Raw genomic sequence first — 24,138 nt, 5'->3', positions numbered from 1 at the left:
CATTTTAATTAAATATTTGGTACTTGTACATTACTCAAGACACAATCAAGAATTTTGCTGGGAAAATCTAGTTTTATAGCCACAAAGACAAAACTAAATTTAGTTTGCTATGCACAGTGATAGAAGATAGTGTCTGAACATGTATTTTGAAATGAAGATTTAGGATTTGCCAAAGACTGAAAAAGAGGCGATAATATTTTCCAGGATAAGGGGTTGTGCCCGCAGCAAAACAGTGTGTCAATTCACACAACATGACTTTGTACTCTTATGAGGAGTCAATTTGCATGTATAACATGGTTTGATGATTGGCCTTCATGGCCATGTATAACATGGCCTAATTCTCTTCTGAGCAAATGATGAATGTGGTGATGGTAATTTGATCTATATAGCACTAGACAAATTAGCTTGGGGAGGTTATGGACTGGGAAGTTGTTGGTCCATCTCTTACAAGGTTGGCCTCAAGGGCATGTGACGTGAACCTGTTCTTCAAGAGTGATTTGTGGAAGCTGGTTGGCCAACATCACTGGATATGGCCCAGCCAGCACAGTTGCTGGCTTCTGATCTGATCCTTGATGGTGCGGGGGAAAACAGAGTAGTTTTTGGAGGTCTTCATTTGAGACTCAGTCTATGTAGGTAATCCCTCAGTTTTTGGCTCTTAGTTTTTTTTTGGCTCTTCGCACATAAATTATTAAAATGAAATTTGCACATTATTTTTTTTTTGGCTAAATGGCTTTCTCTTAGTTTTGATCCGACGATTTTGAGAAATAAGCGATGGGGAAGGAGGCCTAGTTACCCTCCAATTTTTCGGTTACTTAAAAAGGCAACTAGAACTTCTAATTTTTAACGAACGTTTTTATAAGTAAAAAATATACGTTACTTAAGAATTAACTTACGTAAGAAACTTCTATATTCTTATATTTTTATTATGTATATGAGGGGGTTTTCCCCTCATTAATACCTCGCTCTTTACACTAAAGCTTAAGTTTTGTCCCAATTCTTTCAGAATTACCCCTGAATCAGAAAAGCCGTATTGAAATTACAGAAATTACTTGTTGAAATTACTAAAGATACTTTAGCATCAAGAGCGAGGTATTTAGGAGAAGAACCCCACCCAAAAAATACGAAATTCCACATTTTTGTAGATAGGAGCTTGAACTTTTTTCAATAGTGTTCTCTGATACACTGAATGAGATGGTGTGATTTTCGTTAAGATTCTATGACTTTTAGGGGGTGTTACCTCCTATTTTCCAAAATAAGGTAAATTTTCTCAGGCTCGTAACTTTTGATGACAAAAACTAAATTTGATGTTATTTATATATTTAAAATCAGCTTAAAATCCGATTTTTTAATGTATCTTTTAGTATCAAAACTCATTTTTTTAAAGTTTCGTTTACTATTGAGCCAGGTCGCTCCTTACTACAGTTCGTTACCACGAACTGTTTGATAGTGCGTTTTAATTTTGAATATCTGACAACCCCAGCAGAAATACAGTTTGAAAACTTGACAGTAAACGTATCACAGCTCATATTATAAACTTACCAATACGGTGAAAACACCACTCGATGCCTTTTTTATGCTATTTTTCCGATATAATAATCGCTTCTATCACAAATTTAAGCACTTTTTGACCTAACCTAATCAACCTTATTTTAAATAATTTTGTCATTGAGAAAATGTCGCATTATTTTGTCGAAAACGACCGTGAAAACGGCGCTAAGAATGCATAATATCATTTTATAGAAAACGACCGATAGCTCATACTTTGATTGAAAATTCGTCATTTTTCAAGAGGTCAGAAAATTGCTTAAATTTGAATTTGCTATAGAAGCGATTATTATATTCGTAAAGGGTAAAAAAAGGGCATCGATTGGTATGCTTACTACATTGTTCAGTTAATAATATGAACTGTGATATGTTTCCTAACTTGACAACCTTAGCAGAAATAAGGTTTGGTGTAAGCCCTCTAACCATTGATGATTCAGATTATTTCAACTTCAAAGGTAGGCTCCAAAGCCATTGAATTATATTTGGTCCAAGATTACACCTAAAAAATTTTAAAGAAGAAGAAGGAGTTATAGACGAGGCTGTAGTTGTTAGAGAGGTTGTTCACTTGTTGATAGATAGTCTATCCTCCCTCCAATCTAGGGCAGAATTAAATTTAAGACAAAAAATGTAAAATCTTCGCCCTCAAAACCATTGATTCGTTCTAATAGCCCGAAAAAAAATGATCCTTTTCCTTATCTCCAAAAATTTTGGAAATATAAAAACTTCAACGACATCAGTCTCAAAATAATTTATTATAAAGTTATTACACTATTCCCTTATCCAATGGTATTCATTCGACATTACGTTGGTCCTCTGTATTAAGTCTTGCCTCTAAGTAAAATAAATCCCGTTTTACTGTTTTCCTTCTAAGCACAAAGAGTGTAAGATAGGTGGATTTAACGTCTATCTAAAAAAATTGCTTATATAGCCAACATCCCCGTTCTTGCCCTACAACTTTCCTGCATGTTATCAAAATACATCTTCATTAGCTGAATGTCACTTAGACTTTCTCAACTGCTTTATATTTCTCAAATAGTTTTTCAACAAGCCATGTCAACCTTATTTGTCAATTTACCATCTGATCAACATGGTTAGTCCTTCTACAATTATATGATGGCTATAGTCAGAGTGTGCTAACATATTTTATCACCATTAGACCACTACAAAAATTAGCCAAATACAAAGGAGTTAAACTTCAGACACAGTTTACTACGATTTATTAATATAAAACTTCACCGATATTTCTTCAAAAGGCCAAAATGCTCTTAACACTATAAAATACAGTATCTTTGGTACAAAATGAATCTAAAATTTGGTTTAGACAACTAAAAAAGTTTGGTTTTCTTGCAAAGGGAAAATTCCTTTTTAACTATAGAAAAGGGACAAAAGGAAAGCTCCAACTTTGTAGCCTGGCTTCTACTTTCACTGTATACGAAGTACTTTTGATACGATTCCTGTGCCTTAGCCATGAAGGGAGAAAATGAAACAGAAGACTCAGCCGTAATCCATAAAAAAATAGCTCGCAGTGTGGTAAATCAGTTAACCAGTGAGAAAAATACTCTTTTTTTCAGACTCTAATTTTTTTTATTAATAATTCAGAATTTTTTAAAAGAAGGTATTATTATTCTAAGAACATATTTTGAAGTGCTCTTGGAATGGTCACGAATCTTAAAAATACACAGTACTGATTTAAAAATCATTTCAGCTTCAAAAAGATACAACTTGACAAAATAACTTTAGCCCGTCCTTCTGACGTCAAGCATTAGCCAAAACTATTTTTCACCCTATGATAGAGCTATACAGCTTTTTAATTCATCAAGCAAACCTTGGTTCCAACTTAGAGACTAATACATTTCAGGCCTTTTCCACTTTCTCCTAAATTTTGTGATATAAGAAAAAAAAGATCCAAATCAAACTGTTTCTCTGGTAACACAATTAACAAAATAATTCGAAACATGTTCCGTTCTGCTTTCTAAAAGAGTGATTGGTACAAGACTCAGCAGCACTTGGCTTTCTTTTTTTCCAAAGAAAAGATGGAAAGCTAATAATTTTTTTTTATTTATTGTCTAAAGATGTTAAAACACTTAAAAAGAATAAAATACATCAGTTAACTATATTCCCTCATAAATATTGAGCTCAAATTATAAGGGAAATACACAAAGCGAATTCAAATCATTTGGACTTTTATGGTATTATTTCTTATAAGCATTGTAAGGTATTATTATTGTTAATCTATCTAATGCTTTTGGATTCGCCTGCCTAAATATTTGATAAGGAATCGGCTCTATAAATAACTACTAGCTGTGGGAAATTTCTAGTACATAAAATATCAATGGTATCATGGGCTTACATGGGGAATTTTCAAGTTCTTAAATCAGCAAAGAAGGGGGGTGGGGAGGGACAACCTCAATTTTATGTTTCTAAATCTAAGATCAAATTTCTTTTAGAGTTATTTATTTTGTAGAGAAGGCTAACACTCCTAACACTATAATTGGTAGAATAGTAGCACTGCCTAGGTAAAGGGTGATATGGCTTCAATGTAATGGTACAATTTTTCCTCAGACCACTTCCCAGAGGTGATTGTGTCAAAATCCTAGAAGGAACTCACTTAGTCGAAAACAGACTTGTAGGATCCTTTTAAATGTCAAAGTAACTAGAGAGGAACCCACCCCAACACGACTCTCAAAAATACCCTTCCGCAACTCCTAAAAACATTCAAATAAAATTTTTAAATTGCCATTTTGTTCAAAATAATCGAAAGAGCCTGTAGCTATACCTCCACGGTCTTGAAGATCCTTTAAAGCCTCAGGGACAGAGCTGTAGACTACGCAAAATGCCCATTGTTTTTATATTACATATGCAACATATAATACAATGGTACTAAGGAAAAACATTAAGGAAGGTTTCCTTTAAGGAAGGAAAAGGGAATGTTTAAGGGATAGCATTCCCTAGTCTTAAACAGAAAGAAACTATGTGAATGCACGGGATTTACCTATAACATAAGAAATAAGATAAGATACCACTTCTGAAAAATTACTAGTACAAGCGCAGATGGATCACATTCACAGCTTACAATCAAAAGGCACACATACATACAAAAAAAATTATAAAATATAAAAACTCGCAGAATTAAAAACGGATAAACTGAATAATAGAAAAAACAAGGACAATTTGATCTTGTGACTAAAATCTACAAAACACACTTAAGAAAAAAAAAACTAAAACGCAAGGAAATAGCCCACGAAAAAACTAGAACGGAATTAAGGAAAAGCTCACGGGGAGCATTTACGGGAAAGCATTGCCTAGTCCTAAACGGAAAGAAATTATGTGAATGCAAAGGATTTACCTATAACGCAAGAAATAAAATAAGATTATATTTCTTATAAATTATTATTACAAGCCCAGGTGGGCCAAATTCACAAATTATAGTCAAAAAGCACATATATATAAAGAAAAGAAGCAAATGTAAGTCAGAAAAAAATTAGAACAAAATTTAAAAAAGGTTATAAAATGTGAAAACTCGCAGAATTAAAAAGCGATAAACTAACTATAAACAAAACAACAAAAAAAATGAAAATACAAGGACAATTTAATCTTGCGACTAAAAGCTACAAAACATAATTTAGTAAAAAAAAAACTAAACAGAAGCTACAAATGGGAATAAATAATTTAAGGTAAAAAGGGGGGACTCATTTATTTAATATTATTTCTTATACTCGGTATAAAAGTTCTTCTATATCTTTGAGCGGAAAATTTCATTGGGGGCAAAAGGAGGATTTTTGTTGAAACAGACCGAGGGAGGCAAGGTCAAAGGAAGAAAAATTGACTAGGGAAAAGGGAATTTTTCGGGAGGTTATGGAAGACGTTGTTGGCAAAATGCAAAGAAAATTTTGTTCTCCTTTCGTTTAGGATGACTTGATTGGCTTTCCGACAAAAAGAGATATAAAGGACTTTACCTTCATTGAAAATAATTCTTGAGCGCTTTCTGAGGACTGCCTCCATCCTATCAAACAATCAATTGGAAACATCCGGATGCCAAGCCAGACAGGTATAGTCAAGGATTGGGCGTAAAAATGAAAGGTAAACTCTCAACTAATAGGATTTAGGACAATTTTTAATTTGTTAAGGAGAGAAAGCGTGGTATTTACGAGTTTTAAAATATGGTTAATATGATAATCCCATTTTAAGTCACTCGAAATGGTAACACTCGGTAATTTCATAGAAGTAACTGACATTTCAGGTACGGCTTAGGGTATTAAGTTTAAATCTAGGGCAGAAGGGCGTATTCTGAATTATCATAAAGGCGTATCTGCAATATTTCACAAACGGCTGACGGTATAGAGTTGAAACTTCCAGGGAACGTTGAGGAGGGTAGAAAAGTAATTCAAAAGACACCATTTTCAAACAAATTGTCAAAAGGGCGTACTTTCAGTAACTGAAGAACGGCCAAGGTTACCATGTTAAAACTGTCATAGTGTTGAGAAGAATGCTAAAAAAAAAAACTCAATGAAAAACCTGCATCCAGGTTGTTAAAAGGGGGTATTTTCAGTGTCACTAGATTAGTAGGGTATCAAGTTGAAAGTTTCAGGAAATACTAAGAGGAATATTCATGTGACTCAACAGATGCTTCATAAATTTTGGTCGCAAAAACACATGTTTACTATATACAGGGGAGGAATGGGAATACTAAGTGGAAACTTCTAAGGTATGCTCAGGGGAATGTTAAACTAAACCAGACGATACTTTGAGCTTTGATGCTCTAAAAACGGCATTTCTGCAATAACCAGGAACAGTTCAGGGTATGAAGTTGAAACTTTCTTGCCATGGAAAACAAAATCATAATGTGCATCAAGATTGTCAAAAGGGATATTTTCCAAATCTTAGGAACGGTATTATGTTAAAACTTTCAGGAGATACTGATATAAATCTAAGAACACCATATACATCCAAGTTGTGAAAAGGTAGGATCCAAAATACATAACATGTATCAGGAAGGGTATCAAATACATGTATCAATTACGTAAGTACTTAATTTACTGCTTAAATTAGGTAAGAAATTCAGAGAATATTATAGGACAAGCTGTTAAACTAAATCACAAGATACAAAGTACAAAGGGTCAATCTGCAAATACTCAAAAATAGCTAATGACAATAAGTTAAAATTTTTCAAGGCATGTTAAGTGGGACATTGAACTAAATTAAAAAGCTCTAAATGCATTTAGGTTAGTTCGGTTGTATCTCAGGAATGGCTTAGAGCAGGGAGTTGAAGATTATAGAGAAAGTTAGGGTGAATGTTAAAATAAATCAAAAGAAAATATGTGCATCCAGGTTGTCAAAAGGCACACCTGGAATATTTCAGGAACAGCCAATGTCATTGGGTTGAAATTTTTAGGGGATAGCGACATGACCAAAAGGCATGAAGTGTATCCAGCTTTTGAAAGGGTATATCAACGAATTTCTAGAAAAGGCTAAGCGATATAAAGTAAAGTTTTTCAGGGAACAGATAATGGCTGTTAATGACATAATAAAAGCGAGGACGTCCATTGTGGTGGTACCCACCATGTTTATTGTGCTTGGGCATTTTTTGAAGAAGATCAGAACTGAACTAAAAAAAATCCAGCTGAATAAAAAAGTTTCATCGATATCTCCCTTGTCATCAATTAACTCTTTTGCCTTCAAATTTTGACTGCCTCCAAATTTTGGCTTGATACGTTTGTGAAATGAGTGTGAATGAGAGAAGGGCTGCCTGCCCTCCAATTTCTTGTTACTCTTAGAAAGGGCACCAGAACCTTTAATTTTGAATTGAATTAGCTCCTTTAAAAGTTTCAATAATAATTCGAGCTATTATAGAGAGGTGATGCTTATGATATTGTATTTATGTCCTTTTGAAAACTTTTTTTTATTTAGTTCGACATCCGCCTAAATATTCACTAAACTTTGATTTTAGTTCAAGTTCTATTAGAATGACCCCTGAATCACAAAGGCCATTTAATTAGAGAGAGAGAGAGAGAGAGAGAGAGAGAGAGAGAGAGAGAGAGAGGAGAGAGAGAAGAGAGAGACGAGAGAGAGAGAGAGAGAGAGAGAGAGAGAGAGAGAAGAGAGAGAGAGAGAGAGAGAGAGAGAGAGAGAGAGAGAGAGAGAGAGAGAGAGAGAAGTAGAGAGGAGAGAGAGAGAGAGAGAGAGAGGGAGGGAGGGAGAGAGAGAGAGAGAGAGAGAGAGAGAGAGAGAGAGAGACGTCCTCGCTCTTATGGCTTACTTTCAGTTGAAACAATATTTTTTATTTAATAAGAATAAAGTATCCAATATGTTAACATCATCAGCATCCTCCATATCAGAGCAGTCTCCATTACCACACATTTTCTGGTTCATTGACATCAAAATCTGTTTGGCTCACTTATTTCTAATAATTTTAAACTTGACTAAAGTGCATTTAACATCAAACTAACTTTAAATAAGTTAAATTAAAATATCCAAATATATAAAATCTAATGTAGGTCTATGTGTCTTTCTCTCCTATATGCATTACTAGAGGTCTACTGTATACCTGATTGCAAAGAAACCGAAGTTTCTTTCCCAGAGTCCACTCTTGCAAAGACTTTAGGCAAAACTTAGGTATAAGCCTTTACCCTTTCGGTTTTTCATCTTTACAGTTCAGTTGAGTTTGACTTAAATTGGACAACACCTAAGCATAACAAACAGTATAATTTATTAAACTTGTTTATTAGCCTTACAATTGTGTAACACAAATGATGAAAAAGCAAAAAAGATTCAAATTTACTTTTGGGGGTGGTTTTTCTCAATTGTTTATTCAAATGTAGGAATAAATCTTTTTTCCCCCAAATAAGCCCCTGATGGCTTGTGAGTGAACAAAAATCAGAGTAGACCTAGTGTTGCTCACAGATAGTGCAGCAATCCCCGTAATGAATGGTAAAAATAATATTCTACTTACATAGCGTCTTAGACTCAGGCTGAGTGATTTGATAAAGTAAGGTAATATTACCCCCAAACTGATAAGAGAGAGAAGGAGGATTTTCTCAAATGCACCTAAGATGATTCTTACGTCCCCCAGAAAACATCAATAAAAAATATATCGCCCTATAACGGCCCCCCAGTAAAGAACAAAGAGGGGAGTTAGGTAGTCCCCTTCTTCGTCCTATTGTACATTACTCAAGACACACTCAAGAATTTTGCAGGGAAAATCAAGTTTCATAGCCAGAAAGACAAAACTAAATTTTGCAGGTACATTTTAATTAAATATTTGGTACTTGTCCATTACTCAAGACACACTCAAGAATTTTGCTGGGAAAATCTAGATTTTATAGCCACAAAGACAAAACTAAATTTTGCAGGTACATTTTAATTAAATATTTGGTACTTGTACATTACTCAAGATACACTCAAGAATTTTGCTGGGAAAATCTAGTTTTATAGCCACAAAGACAAAACTAAATTTAGTTTGCTATGCACAGTGATAGAAGATAGTGTCTGAACATGGATTTTGAAATGAAGATTTAGGATTTGCCAAAGACTGAAAAAGAGGCGATAATATTTTCCAGGATAAGGGGTTGTTGCCCGCAGCAAAACAGTGTGTCAATTCACACAACATGACTTTGTACTCTTATGAGGAGTCAATTTGCATGTATAACATGGTTTGATGATTGTACAATATTATTTATATGGTAATTTTACAGTTTTCCTAATAGAGTATTATATTTTCATCATATTCTGCTTTATTTCATTAGCTTTATCAAAAGTTTGTGCTATATATTGGCACATTAGTGCTATATATTGGCATATTAGGGAGGGGGAGTGTGTGGTGCATAACATCAAATACCTAACTTAACCTAACCTAACTACCTCTATGCCTAAAATATTTACTTAAAATGTACCTGCATCATATTTTGTTTCACAAAAGAACCTAACTTAACTGACTGAGTATGATCTGAATAATACACAATTACCAAATAGGCATCAAATGGTATGTTCATATATTGACTTACTTACTTGACTTAAGTCCTGTCTGGCCTTCTTCTCTTCTGAGCAAATGATGAATGTGGTGATGGTAATTTGATCTATATAGCACTAGACAAATTAGCTGGGGGAGGTTATGGACTGGGAAGTTGTTGGTCCATCTCTTACAAGGTTGGCCTCAAGGGCGCGTGACGTGAACCTGTCCTTCAAGAGTGATTTGTGGAAGCTGGTTGGCCAACATCACTGGATATGGCCAAGCCAGCAGAGTTGCTGGCTTCTGATCTGATCCATGATGGTGCAGGGGAAAACAGAGTAGTTTTTGGAGGTCTTCATTTGAGACTCAGTCAATGTAGGTAATCCCTTAGTTTTTGGCTCTTAGTTTTTTTTGGCTCTTCGCACATAAACTATTAAAATGAAATTTGCACATTATTGTTTTTTTTTGGCTAAATGGCTTTCTCTTAGTTTTGATCCGACGATTTTGAGAAATAAGCGATGGGGAAGGAGGCCTAGTTACCCTCCAATTTTTCGGTTACTTAAAAAGGCAACTAGAACTTCTAATTTTTAACGAACGTTTTAATAAGTAAAAAATATACGTTACTTAAGAACTAACTTACGTAAGAAACTTCTATATTCTTATATTTTTATTATGTATATGAGGGGGTTTTCACCTCATTAATACCTCGCTCTTTACACTAAAGCTTAAGTTTTGTCCCAATTCTTTCAGAATTACCCCTGAATCAGAAAAGCCGTATCGAAATTACAGAAATTACTTGTTGAAATTACTAAAGATACTTTAGCATCAAGAGCGAGGTATTTAAGAGAAGAACCCCACCCAAAAAATACGAAATTCCACATTTTTGTAGATAGGAGCTTGAACTTTTTTCAATAGTGTTCTCTGATACAATGAATGAGATGGTATGATTTTCGTTAAGATTCTATGACTTTTAGGGGGTGTTACCTCCTATTTTCCAAAATAAGGTAAATTTTCTCAGGCTCGTAACTTTTGATGACAAAAACTAAATTTGATGTTATTTATATATTTAAAATCAGCTTAAAATCCGATTTTTTAATGTATCTTTTAGTATCAAAACTCATTTTTTTAGAGTTTCGTTTACTACAGTTCGTTACCACGAACTGTTTGATAGTGCGTTTTAATTTTGACTATCTGACAACCCCAGCAGAAATACAGTTTGAAAACTTGACAGTAAACGTATCACAGCTCATATTATAAACTTACCAATACGGTGAAAACACCACTCAATGTCTTTTTTATGCTATTTTTCCGATATAATAATCGCTTCTATCACAAATTTTAGCACTTTTTGACCTAACCTAATCAACCTTATTATAAATAGTTTTGTCATTGAGAAAATGTCGCATTATTTTGTCGAAAACGACCGAGAAAACGGCGCTAAGAATGCATAATATCATTTTATAGAAAACGACCGATAGCTCATACTTTGATTCAAAATTCGTCATTTTCCAAGAGGTCAGAAAATTGCTTAAATTTGAATTTGCTATAGAAGCGATTATTATATTCGTAAAGGGTAAAAAAAGGGCATCGATTGGTATGCTTACTATATTGTTCAGTTAATAATATGAACTGTGATACGTTTCCTAACTTGACAACCTTAGCAGAAATACGATTTGGTGTAAGCCCTCTAACCATTGATGATTCAGATTATTTCAACTTCAGAGGTAGGCTCCAAAGCCATTGAATTATATTTGGTCCAAGATTACACCTAAAAAATTTTAAAGAAGAAGAAGGAGTTATAGACGAAGCTGTAGTTGTTAGAGAGGCTGTTCACTTGTTGATAGATAATCTATCCTCCCTCCAACCTAGGGCAGAATTAAATTTAAGACAAAAAATGTAAAATCTTCGCCCTCAAAACCATTGATTCGTTCTAATAGCCCGAAAAAAATTGATCCTTTTCCTCATCTCCAAAAATTTTGGAAATATAAAAACTTCAACCACACCAGTCTCAAAATAATTTATTATAAAGTTATTACACTATTCCCTTATCCAATGGTATTCATTCGACATTACGTTGGTCCTCTGTATTAAGTCTTGCCTCTAAGTAAAATAAATCCCGTTTTACTGTTTTCCTTCTAAGCACAAAGAGTGTAAGATAGGTTCAAGTGAACTTGAAGTTTTTATTTGATATGAGAGGAGGAGGGAATGGGCTTATAAAGGGAAATAGATTTTTATAGAAAAGGTCCTAAAGCAGATTCTTAGTGCGAAACACTTATTTTCAGGCTGATCTGTTTGAAATTTCTGACCGCGAAAACACGTCCACTTGAAAGTGCAGAACCAAGAAAACTTGAATCAGAAAATATTGTTGTCCTGACTCGTGAAGGACTATTTTTCTTCTTTTTTAAACAATAGTTAAAACATATTATTAATAAATGAGTCAAAAACTAATATATTTAACAATATGAGCTGTTTAAACATATTAGAACATGATTAAATTTTTATAACAAAATAGATGATCATTATTCATCTATATTCAAAGTTGTAACAGGATGGGACCAGGATGACCTTAGTCCTATAATGGGTCCCAAATTAAACAAATTTACAATCGGTTGATTTCAACATTTATCCCCACTTCATCATTCCCAATTACACAGTCCCATTTATGTTAAAATTTTGACCTACATTCGAATAACAAGGTAGTCTTAATTCTTCATGCATTAGCGATCTATGTTCCCACTTTCGTTTACTCTATTTTTATTTTGCCAAAAAAGACTGGCAAAAAAAATTCTTGTACCTAGTCAGAGCTTGTGCTAAAAAAAAGGTATAAAATCAGGCAAGTTTTATGCTTTCCACAGAAATTTAGCCTGCAACTTCTGGCTTACCAGCAACTTCCTCGATATATCTGTGCTTGAATAGGAGTCAGTTAAATTTTCAGAATTTTCTAAAATCTAGCTAAGTGTCTGTTTTGGGGAATCGGTGGTTTTGGTTTAAATTTCAGCAAAGGTGAAACTTTGAAACATCTTTTCTGGTGTTATAAAACCCATTGCTTACCGACATTAGCATCTAATGACTGCTTACATTAAAATGTGCAAAGAGTAAAAACACAGTATCGGGAATCTACGAGTTTTCCTGATTGGGGATGTTGGACCTTTCAGTACGCGAAATAAGTTTAACGGTTCTGCAACTGATTGCGAGTTTAGTTTTAAAGACGGCTCCCAAACAGTATATATCGGTGGCGGAAGCTGTCACTATAATAGACGAGCTAATTGATGACTAGGGACATCGATAAAATAAATTTTTATTCAGTTGAAATTTATATTTAAGCTCTGATCTTTTTCGAATAATGTTCAAGCCTAATAAACATGGTGGGTACCGCTATCACAGACATACTATTTATTGCTGTTATTAAACAAAAAATAATAATTCAACTGAGAGTAAGGAGCAATATTAAAAATGAAAACAAACTTAAATTATTACGTATATAAGGGAGTCCACCCCTAATCAATACCTTGATCTTTACGCTTAAGTTTTTAATACTTTCAAAAGAACTATTCATTCTAATTTAATGGCCTTTGTGATTCAGGAGTCATTCTAATAGAACTTGAACTAAAATCAAACTTTAGTGAATATTTAGGCGGATGTCGAACTAAATAAAAAAAAGGTTTTCAAAAGGACATAAATACAATACCATAAGCATCACCACTCTATAATAGCTCGAATTATTATTGAAACTTTGAAAGGAGCTAATTCAATTCAAAATTAAAGGTTCTGGTGCCCTTTCTAAGAATAACAAGAATTTGTGGGGCAAGCAGCCCTTCTTTCATTCACACTCATTTCACAAACGTATCAAGCCAAAATTTGGAGGCAGTCAAAATTTGAAGGCAAAAGAGTTAATTGATGACAAGGGAGATATCGATGAAACTCTTTTATTCAGCTGGATTTTTTTTTTTTAAGTTCAGTTCTATGTTCTTCAAATAATGCCCAAGCACAATAAACATGGTGGGTACCACCACAATGGACGTCCTCGTTTTTATTAAATAAACAAACAAAACAATTTTTTTCAAATGAAAGTAATGAGTCACATTAAAAATTAAAACGAACATAAATTGTTACGTAAACGAGGGGGATCGCCCCCTAGTCAATACATTTCTCTTGACGCAAAAGTTTTTAGTCCTTTTAAAAGAGCTATTTATTCTATAAAATTCCATTTCCAACTGATTGCGAGTTTAGTTCTAAAGACGGCTCCCAAACAGTGTGTATCGGTGACAGAAGCTGTCACTATAATGGACGAGCTAATTGATGACAAGGGACATCGATAAAATTTTTTTTATTCAGATGAAATTTTAATTTATTTTAAATTTAAGCTCTGATCTTTTTCGAATAATGTTCAAGCCTAATAAACATGGTGGGTACCGCCAGCACAGACATACTATTTATTGCTGTTATTAAACAAAAATAATAATTCAACTGAGAGTAAGGAGCAATATTAAAAATGAAAACAAACATAAATTATTACGTATATAAGGGAGTCCACCCCTAGTCAATACCTTGATATTTACGCTCAAGTTTGGAATACTTTCAAAAGAACTATTCATTCTAATTAAATGGCCTTTGTGATTCAGGGGTCATTCTAATAGAACTTGAACTAAAATCAAACTTTAGTGAATATTTAGGCGGATGTCGAACTAAATAGAAAAAAAGGTTTTCAAAAGACATAAATACAATATCATAAGCATCACCACTCTATAATAGCTCGAATTATTACTGAAACTTTTAAAGGAGCTAATTCAATTCAAAATTAAAGGTTCTGGTGCCCTTTCTAAGAGTAAAAAGAAATTGGAGGGCAAGCAGCCCTTCTCTCATTCACACTCATTTTACAAACGTATCAAGCCAAAATTTGGAGGCAGTCAAAATTTGAAGGCAAAAGAGTTAATTGATGACAAGGGAGATATCGATGAAACTTTTTTATTCAGCTGGATTTTTTTTTTTAAGTTCAGTTCTGATCTTCAAATAATATCCAAGCACAATAAACATGGTGGGTACCACCATAATGGACGTCCTCGCTTTTATCAAATAAACAAACAAAACAATTTTTTTAAAACTGAAAGTTATGAGTCACATCAAAAATTAAAACGAACATAAATTGTTACGTAAACGAGGGAGATCGCCCCCTAGTCAATACATTTCTCTTTACGCAAAATTTTTAGTCCTTTCAAAAGAGCTATTTATTCTAATCAAACAGCCTTTGTGATTCAGGGGCCATTCTAAAAGAATTGGAACAAAATTTGAACTTTAGTGTCAAGAGCGAGGCATTGACTTGGGGCGAATTCTCTCACATACATAATAATTTCTGTTTGTTTTAAATTTTAATCTTAATCCATTAATAATTTCTGATCGTTTTTTGAATAATGCTGGGAAATATGGCACCCCCTTCATAGAAATGTCCCTTTCGCCATGCAAACCTCCTTCATGGAAAAATCCTCCCACGTAAAACCCCTCCTTTCCCCACCACCACCAGAAAAAATACCCTCTAAAAATGGCCACTCGGTTCGGAAAACTGTGAAATTCCACATTTTTGTGTATAGGAGCTTCAAACCTCTAAAGAAGGGTTTTTAAATATTCTGTATCTAATGGTATTATTTTCATTAAGACCAACTCAATCTTTGGGGTGGTCTCTGCCTTTTTTCTATAATCAAGTAATTTTTTTTAGGCTTGTTGCTTTTGATGGGTAAAATTGAATTTAATCAATTTTATGCATTAGGAATAGATAGTACATTGGAATAAGACAGCGCAATAGAGCTTTCTAATTAAAAAGCGCGGATGGCACCATGTATTATTTATTTACTTTTTATTTTTGACCAGGGCACTTCGTATCGAAGGAGTTGTCGAAGAAACTTTGAATAGAGGTCATTCGATTGGAAATTGAAAGGGCTAGTGCCATAGTTCAATAGTCGAAAGTGATTGGAGGGCAACAAACACCCCTCCCAAACCCACCATTTCCCCAAGCACATCCAATCCACTTTTCTAGAAAGGTATTTTGTTCAACATAAATGAAAAGTCCAATAATATTGTTTATGAGGAGGACACCCCCCTCCCACAGCCCTCAGGGCAGGAGTTGTAAGTTATATTCTAGGCAATAAAGCTTATATAGAGAGGGTGATTTTAAAAACTTCAGAAGCTCATTGGATTGGTAATCAGAAGTTGTAGTGCTTTTTTAAGATTTAGAGTGATCAAAGGGTGGGTACCCCTCCCCATACCTCGTATTTTCCTAAAATGCAACTTCCAGAAATTTTGACAAGACCATTTGCTGTCGTAGAAACTTCGAAAAGACCTCATTCGATTGAAAATTAAAGGGGCTAGTAACCTTTTTTATGATATTTATGTCATTTAGGATGACTAACCCCCCACCACCGCCTGGGCAAGGGTTGCGAGTTATGCCCTATGGGCATATAAGGTTTTTATAGAAAGGGTGGTCCTATAAACTTCGAAGGGGCTCACTGGATTGGTAATTATACATTCTAGTACCCTTTTTGAGATTCAACTTGATCAAAGGGCGGATATTCCCCCTCGTACCTCGTATTTTCCCAAAATGCATCTGGTAGAATTTTTGATATTACCATTTGTTGTCGTATTTACAAAAAAAGGCTCATTCGATTGGAAATTGAAAGGGCCTTTTTCAATAGTCAAACGTGATTGGGGGGCAACATGCCCCCCCCCAAGCCCATAATTTTCCGAAACGCATTTAATCAAAATTTTAAGGTAACCACATTGTTCAACTTAGCTGAAAGGTCTGAAAATTGTTTCGTCATCCCCCAAGTCCTTAAGCGCAAAAGTGACAAGTTATTCCCGAGGGAAAATAAGATTTTTATGGAAAATGATCGCATAAACTCCGTAAGGGGCTCATTTAATTGGAAATCAGATGTTTAGTCCCCTTTTTGAGAGTCAAACTGATCGGGGGCAGCCCCCCCCCCCCTACGTTTTATTTTCTAAAAATTCATCCAACAACAATTTTGAGATAGCCAATTGTTCAAAATTAGTCCAAAAATCATATATTAAGGTCTTTAGGGTGAACAAAATCCCCCAGAGTCAGGGGATAAGGGTTGTAAGTTATGCGCAAGCGGCATATAAGGTTTTTATGGAAGGGGTGATTGTGGGAACTTTAGAAGACGCTCATTTGATTTGAAATGTATAGTTATAGTTCCCTTTTAGAAGTCAAACATGATGGAGAGCAGCTAGTCCCCCTCCCTCTAGTCAGTGGGCAAAGATGGAAGTTATGCCCAGCGCATAAAAGGTTTTATGGAACGGGTAGTTGCATAAACTTTGGATCGAATGGAGCTCATTTGATTGGAAGTTTTAGTGTCTTTTTAAGAGTCAAAAGTGAAAGAAAGAAAATCAATCTCCCCCCCCCCCCTCTCAGGCCTGTAATTCCGCAAAACAAATCCGAACGAAATTTCAAGAGACTTATTTTGTTCAGCATTGTTGAAAGGTCTAGTGTTAGGGATTTCAACCTCCCCACAGTCTTCAGGACAAAGGCTATAAGTAAGGCAATTAGTTCGTTGTTTACGCATAGTATATGTTATTGAGAAAAGTATACATGTTTGAACTTCGCTTTTCAAAAAGACGAAGGGTATTCATGTGAGCCTTTCAAGAATGTTGAGGGGAGTATTGAACTAAAACACCGGTTTCTCACCGGTATGAGCCCTTTGATGCCTCTTCAAAGAGCCCCGTTCAGAAAAGCATTTTTTACATACATCACATTCAAACGGTTTCTCACCTGAATGCGCTCTTTGGTGCCTGTCCAAATGTGATGAATAAGAAAAGGTTTTGTGACAAACATTACACATAAATTATGTTTATGTTTTATTATGTATTACGCAATAATAATCGCGTTTTCAAATGTGCAGGTTGAGAAAAGGTCTTGTCACATACGTCACATTTAAATGGTTTCTCACCAGTATGAATTCTTTGATGTGTGTTCAGACTTGCAGCGCAAGAAAACGTCTTGTCACATATATCGCATTTAAACGGTTTCTCACCAGTATGAATTCTTTGATGTGCGTTCAAACTTGCAGGTTGAGAAAACGTCTTGTAACATACATCGCATTTAAACGGTTTCTCACCAGTATGAATTCTTTGATGTGTGTTCAAACTTGCAGGTTGAGAAAAAGTCTTGTCACATACATCACATTTAAATGGTTTCTCACCAGTATGAATTCTTTGATGAGTGTTCAAACTTGCAGCACAAGAAAACGTCTTGTCACATACATTGCATTTAAACGGTTTCTCACCTGAATGCACTCTTTGGTGTTGGTTCAAATTTGAAGACTGAGCAAAGGTCTTGTTACAAACATTACACTTAAATGGTTTTCCAACCGTATGCATTCCTTGGTGTGTTTTCAAATGTGAAGGTCGAGAAAAGGTCTTGTCACATGCGTCACATTTAAACGGTTTCTCACCAGTGTGAATTCTTTGATGTGTGTTCAAACTTGCTGTGTGAGAAAACGTCTAGTCACATACGTCGCATTTAAACTGTTTCTCGCCAGTATGAATTCTTTGATGTGTGTTCAAACTTGCAGGTTGGAAAAACGTCTTGTCACATACATCGCATTTAAACGGTTTCTCACCTGAATGCACTCTTTGGTGATGGTTCAAATTTGAAGACTGAGCAAAGGTCTTGTTACAAACATCGCATTTAAACGGTTTCTCACCTGAATGCAATCTTTGGTGTTGGTTCAAATTTGAAGACTGAGCAAAGGTCTTGTTACAAACATTACACTTAAATGGTTTTTCACCCGTATGCATTCCTTGGTGTCTTTTCAAACTTGCAGGGTGAGAAAAAGTCTTGTCACATACATTGCATTTAAACGGTTTCTCACCGGTATGAACTCTTTGATGTGTGTTCAAACTTGCAGGTTGAGAAAAAGTCTTGTCACATACATCACATTTAAACGGTTTCTCACCGGTATGAATTCTTTGATGTGTGTTCAAATGTGCAGCGCGAGAAAACGTCTTGTCACATACATCGCATTTAAACGGTTTCTCACCGGTATGAACTCTTTGATGTGTGTTCAAACTTGCAAGTTGAGAAAAAGTCTTGTCACATACATCACATTTAAACGGTTTCTCACCTGAATGCACTCTTTGGTGTTGGTTCAAATTTGAAGACTGAGCAAAGGTCTTGTTACAAACATTACACTTAAATGGTTTTTCACCCATATGCATTCTTTGATGCGTTTTCAAATTTGCAGCAAGAGAAAACGTCTGATCACATACATCGCATTTAAACAGTTTCTCACCGGTATGAGCTCTTTGGTGGCTGTTCAAAGAGCCCTGTTCCGAAAAGCCTTTTTTACATACACCGCATTTAAAAGGCTTTTCTCCAGAATGCACTCTTTGGTGCTGTTTCAAATGCTGCTTTTGAGAAAATATCTTGTCACTTATCTCACACTTAAATGATTTTTTCTCTTTATGAGTTCTTTGATATCTTTCCAATTTTCTATTCTTGTCACTTTGCATGCAACTTTTCGAACCAGTTTTCTGATTTCCTAAACTTTTCCCTTCAGATTCAAAAGCACATGCGTTTGAAAAACCTCTCGTAGATGGATTCTTTGAAACAAATAGTGACGTAATGCCCTGCAAGTGCGTTCCAGACCCGTGTGGTGAAAAGTGACCTAAAATATAAAAAGTCTATAGAGTAAAAAAAAAAAAAACGAAAAAAAAAAAAAATCAAAACTAAAAAAACAAAAAAGAACCTTCCAATATGTTTCAAAAGTCTACAGAGAAAACAAACCCAAATAAAACAAAATTTCATACCTCAATAAACCGAAAACAAAAATTAATCTTTCAATATGTTTTAGAAGTCTAGAGATACAACAGTATATCTTTCAATATCTTTTGACAATTAATTTTATTTTCAATTCCTCTTCTCTCCCTCGTGGTGATACTAATATCAGCTTTTAAAATTAGTTATTCTAATGCAATGAAAAATGCTGATGACTGCAAAGAAAAAGTTTAACTTGGCTTCTGGAACCTGAGAACCATGTCCCAATACTCTAAGAAGGAACAAGTCATAAAGCAGATGATTCAATATAAAATTGATGTCCTAGCTCTTCTTGAAGTACGACGGACGGGTATGGGACAAAAACGAATAGGCAAAGATCATACTATTCAAAACAGGTGCACCAATGCTACAAGAGATTAAGGATTAAGGAAGTTGGCGTTCTGCCAACAAATGCTCCTGCCAAAGCTGTAAGTTTGACCCCAATATCATCACGACTAAAAATGGCTAGATTCCTCGGTTTCCACGCGAAACTGTCCCTAGTAGAATGTTATACCCTCACGAATGAAGCATCCACAAAGTATAAGAAGATCTTCTACAATGAATTAGTAAGTGTTTTTAAAGACATACCAAGATATGATGATTTATGCCTCTTTGGAGATCGTAACACTAAAATTGGAAATGATTACAATTTCTATCCAGAGGTCCTCGGAAAGCATGGTATTGGAATGCAAAATGACAAGGAGAAATTACTGATTAATTTTGTATTTTCATATGATCTGCTGAGACATTCAGCAGATTCACGCTAATAATTCAGACAAATATAAATACTCCTGGACTTCACCTGATGGTTGAATAAAAACCAAATTGATCACAGTCTCTTTAATAGGAAATGGCGCTCTAGTCTCCAGGATGTCAGAGCTTATATAGGAGCAGATGAAGAACGAGATCGCAATTTACTGATAGCCAGCATTCTCTTGAAACTAAAGAAGCATACAGGTAAGCGCTCACTACCTGCAAAACCACTTTTCGCATCAGCAAAGATCGATCTATAAGAAATTCTGATGGCGCTCTCATCACCGAGCGATCGGTTGTTGATGAGACATGGGCCGACCATTTTGGAATAGACTGTTGCGTGAAGAGCTTCTCGACGTATCCTCTATAGCTTGCCTCAAGCTTGATATAAATACAGAATCCCCGAGTGTTGACGAATTACTAACAGGATCAAAGATATTGAAAAACAGCAACGCACCTGGCAAAGACCGCATCACGGCGGAGTTAATAATGGCATCAATCAAATCATGTATTTTTGAATTGCTGGTCTGTAACGAAAAATTTGGAAGACACCAAAAGTACCAACAGATTTGAGGCACAGAGCAATCATAGAACTCTTCAAAAAAGGCGATAAGACACTACTGAGAACTGGAGAGGCATTAGTCTCTCACCCATACCTGGTAAACTTCTTGCACTAATAATCCTCCACAGAACACAGAAACCACTCGACAAGAACTTGAGAGAGCAGCGACATGGCATTCGTCCAGGACGTTCATGTGCCGGTGTGATCATCACCCTAAGGGTGTTAATAGATGAAAGCCAAGAGTGGCAAAGCAAATTGTACATGGCATTCATAGACTTTAAAAAGGACTTAAACTCGCTGCATCGCGAGACTCAACAGAAACTACCAACCTTTTATGGGGTCCCTGAGAAGTTGGTAGCCCTTGTAATGGCTCCATATGAAGACTCTAAATCTTATGTCAAAACGACAAAAGAAGAACAAGATACTTTCATGTCCTTTCCGGTGTTAAACAAGGCTGTTTCTTGTCACCTTTCCTGTTTGCCCGAACCATTGACAATCTGCTCCCCAACACTGGCACCAGAAGCACAAAAATAAAAGTGAAGCGCCAGATTAATGATTTAAACTTTGCCGACGATATCACGCTTATTGAGTCCTATGAACAGAGACTAAAAGAATTACTAGAAGCAGTACGTGATAGAGGCCGACTTATGGGCCCAAGAATCAACGCTGATAAAACAAAAAGTATGGCAGTAACGGATTCACCTTCACACCTGAGACGTAGTAATCAGGACATTGAACAGATTCTAGTATTTAAATACCTTGGGAGCACAGTGATAAATACGGGATCCACTGAAAAAGATAAATTATGCCGCATCGGGATGTCTCCAAGTACATTCAATAAACTGAAATTAGTGTGGAGGCAGCAGAAATTCTACCTCTGATTCAAACTTCGTCTATTAGCAAGGTCATCCCCGTCCTGTTATATGCTTCTGAAACCTGGCATCTGAATAACGAATAAGAATAGCGAATTCTAGCTTTCGAGAATATATGTCTCCGGAGAATACTAAAAATTCATTACTCACAAAAAAATCTCAAATGAGAAGATGAGATAGATGACCAGAAAACCAGTGACAGATGTCATTAGGACACGTCGGTAAAAATATCTGGAGCATGTCCTTGGTATTGATGAATCTGAATCCTGAAAGCTACGTTCCAGAGGCAACCAAGAGGAAGAAGAAGTAGAGGCAGGCCGCGCAATACGCTGAGGCGTACTTATCAGACGAACTTGCGAAACCTAAAGGCTTCTCTTAAACCAGAATGAGAAGATGCTCTTGCTGCGGGGCACATGAGGGATGACTGGCGGCATCTTTTGGATGCCCTGGGCTCTTCTGGTGACAAAGGAGGATGTAAGGTCTAGGGTAAGGTAATGCAACTAAAGAGCAAAAATGAGACCCTAAAGAGCTTATATGGAACTTGTGACAAGGTCAAAAGAGCCAAGAGCTCATATGGTATGAGCTCTAGCAAAATTCTAAGAACCAATAGATTGCTTTAAACGGAAAATCAGAGGCTTAATGCCGGTCAGGATTTAAAATAAGTCCCTCTAATATATCAAAATTTATTAAGATCCGATCACCCACTCGTAAGTTAAAAAATCCTCAATTTTTCTAATTTTTCCTCTCCCTTCAGCCCCCAGATGGTTGAATCGCGGAAAACAACTTTATCAAGTCAATTTGTGCAGCTCCCTGACATGCCTACCAATTTTCATCATCCTAGCACGTCCAGAAGCACCAAACTCGCCAAAGCACTGAACGCCACCACCTAACTCCACCAAAGAGAGCGGATCCAGTCCGATCATGTCAATCACGTATCTACGACATTTATACGCGTTTTCCAAGATTTCCAGTTTCCCCTCCAACTCCCCCCAATGTCAAAAGATCTGGTCGGGATTTGAAATAAGAGCTCTGAGATATGAGTTCCTTCTAAATATCAAATCTATTAAGATCCGGTCCCCTGTTCTTAAGTTAAAAATACCTCAATTTTTTTGATTTTTCCAAATTAACAACCCCCAGCTCCCTCAAAGAGAATGGATCCGTACCGATTATGTCAATCTCGTATCTAAAACTTGTGCATATTCTTCCCGTCAAGTTTCATCTCGATCTCTCCACTCTAAGGGTTTTCCAAGATTTCCTGTTTCCAATATTTGTGTTTCCCCCCTTCAAACCTCTATGTCCCCGGATCCGATTCGAATTGAAAATAGAGCATCTGAGACATAAGATTCTTCTATATATCAAGTTTCATTAAGATCCGATCACTCATTCGTAAGATGCCTCGATTTTCACGTTTTCCAAGAATTTCGGGTTCCCCCTCCAACTCCCTTCAATGTCACCAGATCTGGTCGAGATTTAAAATGAGAGTTCTAAAGCACAAGATCCTTCTAGATAACAAATTTCATTAATAGCTGATCACCCGTTCGTAAGTTACAAATACCTTATTTTTTTATTTTTTCCGAATTACTCTTCCCCCCAACTCCACCAAAGAGAGCGGATCCGGTCCGGTTATGTCAGTCACCTATCTTGGACTTGTGCTTATTCTTTCCACCAAGTTTCATCCTGATCTCTCCGCTTTAAGTGTTTTCCAAGATCCCCCCCCCTAATCACACTGGATCCGGTCGGGATTTAATATAAGAGATCTGAGTTTCAAGGTCCTTCTAAATATGAAATTTCATTCAGACACGATCACTCCTTCGTAAGTCAAAAATACCTCATTTTTTCTAATTTTTTAGAATTCACCCCCCCCCAACTCCCCATAGGGAGAGCAGATCCGTTCCGGTTATGTCAATCCCGAATCTAGGACTTGTGCTTATTTTTCCCACCAAGTTTCATCCCGATCCCTCCATTCTAAGTGTTTTCCAAGATTTTAGGCCCCCCCCCCTTCACCGGATCCGGTCAGGATTTAAAATAAAAGCTCTGATACACGATATCCTTCTAAACATCAAAATTCAGTAAGATCTGATCACTGCTTGGTAAGTTAAAAATACTCATTTTTTTTTATTTTTCAGAATTAACCCTCCTCCCCCAACTCCCCCACTAAGAATGGATCCGTTCGGGTTATTTCAATCACGTATCTAGGACTTACGAATATTTTTACCACCAAGTTTCATCCCGATCCCTCCACTCTAAGCGCTTTTCAAGATTTTAGGCCCCCCCCAACTTCCCCCAATGTCACCGGATCCCGTCGAGATTTGAAAGAAGAGCTCTGAGACACGATACCCTTCCACAAATCAAATTTCGTTAAGACCCGATCACTCCTTCGTAAGTTAAAAATACTTCATTTTTTCCAATTTTCAGAATTAACCCCCCCCCCTCCAACTCCCTCAAGCAGAACAGATCCGTTCCAGTTATGACAATCACGTATCTAGGGCTTCTGCTTATTTTTCCCACCAAGTTTCATCCCGATCCCTCCATTCTAAGCGTTTTCCAAGATTTTAGGCTCCCCCCCCCAAATTCAGCGGATCTGGTCGAGATTTAAAATAAGAGCTCTGAGACACGATATCCTTCCAAAATAAAATTTCAG

General features: G+C 35.9%; 1 protein-coding gene across 1 annotated transcript in view; it reads right to left on the bottom strand.

Moving 5' to 3' along the window:
- Nucleotides 1–12,866: 12,866 nt before the first annotated feature.
- The window catches only part of LOC136027928 (zinc finger protein 271-like), a 181,185-nt gene continuing 169,913 nt past the window's right edge, over nt 12,867–24,138 (bottom strand). Inside the window, 1 exon segment of the mRNA XM_065705382.1 lies at nt 12,867–19,161. Within this exon segment, the coding sequence (XP_065561454.1) occupies nt 17,354–19,161 (1,808 nt within the window). The 3' untranslated portion in view covers nt 12,867–17,353.

The sequence above is a fragment of the Artemia franciscana genome, chromosome 6 (genome assembly GCF_032884065.1).
Source record: "Artemia franciscana chromosome 6, ASM3288406v1, whole genome shotgun sequence".
Lineage (NCBI taxonomy): Eukaryota > Metazoa > Arthropoda > Branchiopoda > Anostraca > Artemiidae > Artemia > Artemia franciscana.
The sequence above is the reverse complement of the archived record's forward strand: the minus strand, read 5'-3'. Positions and strand labels throughout refer to the sequence as shown.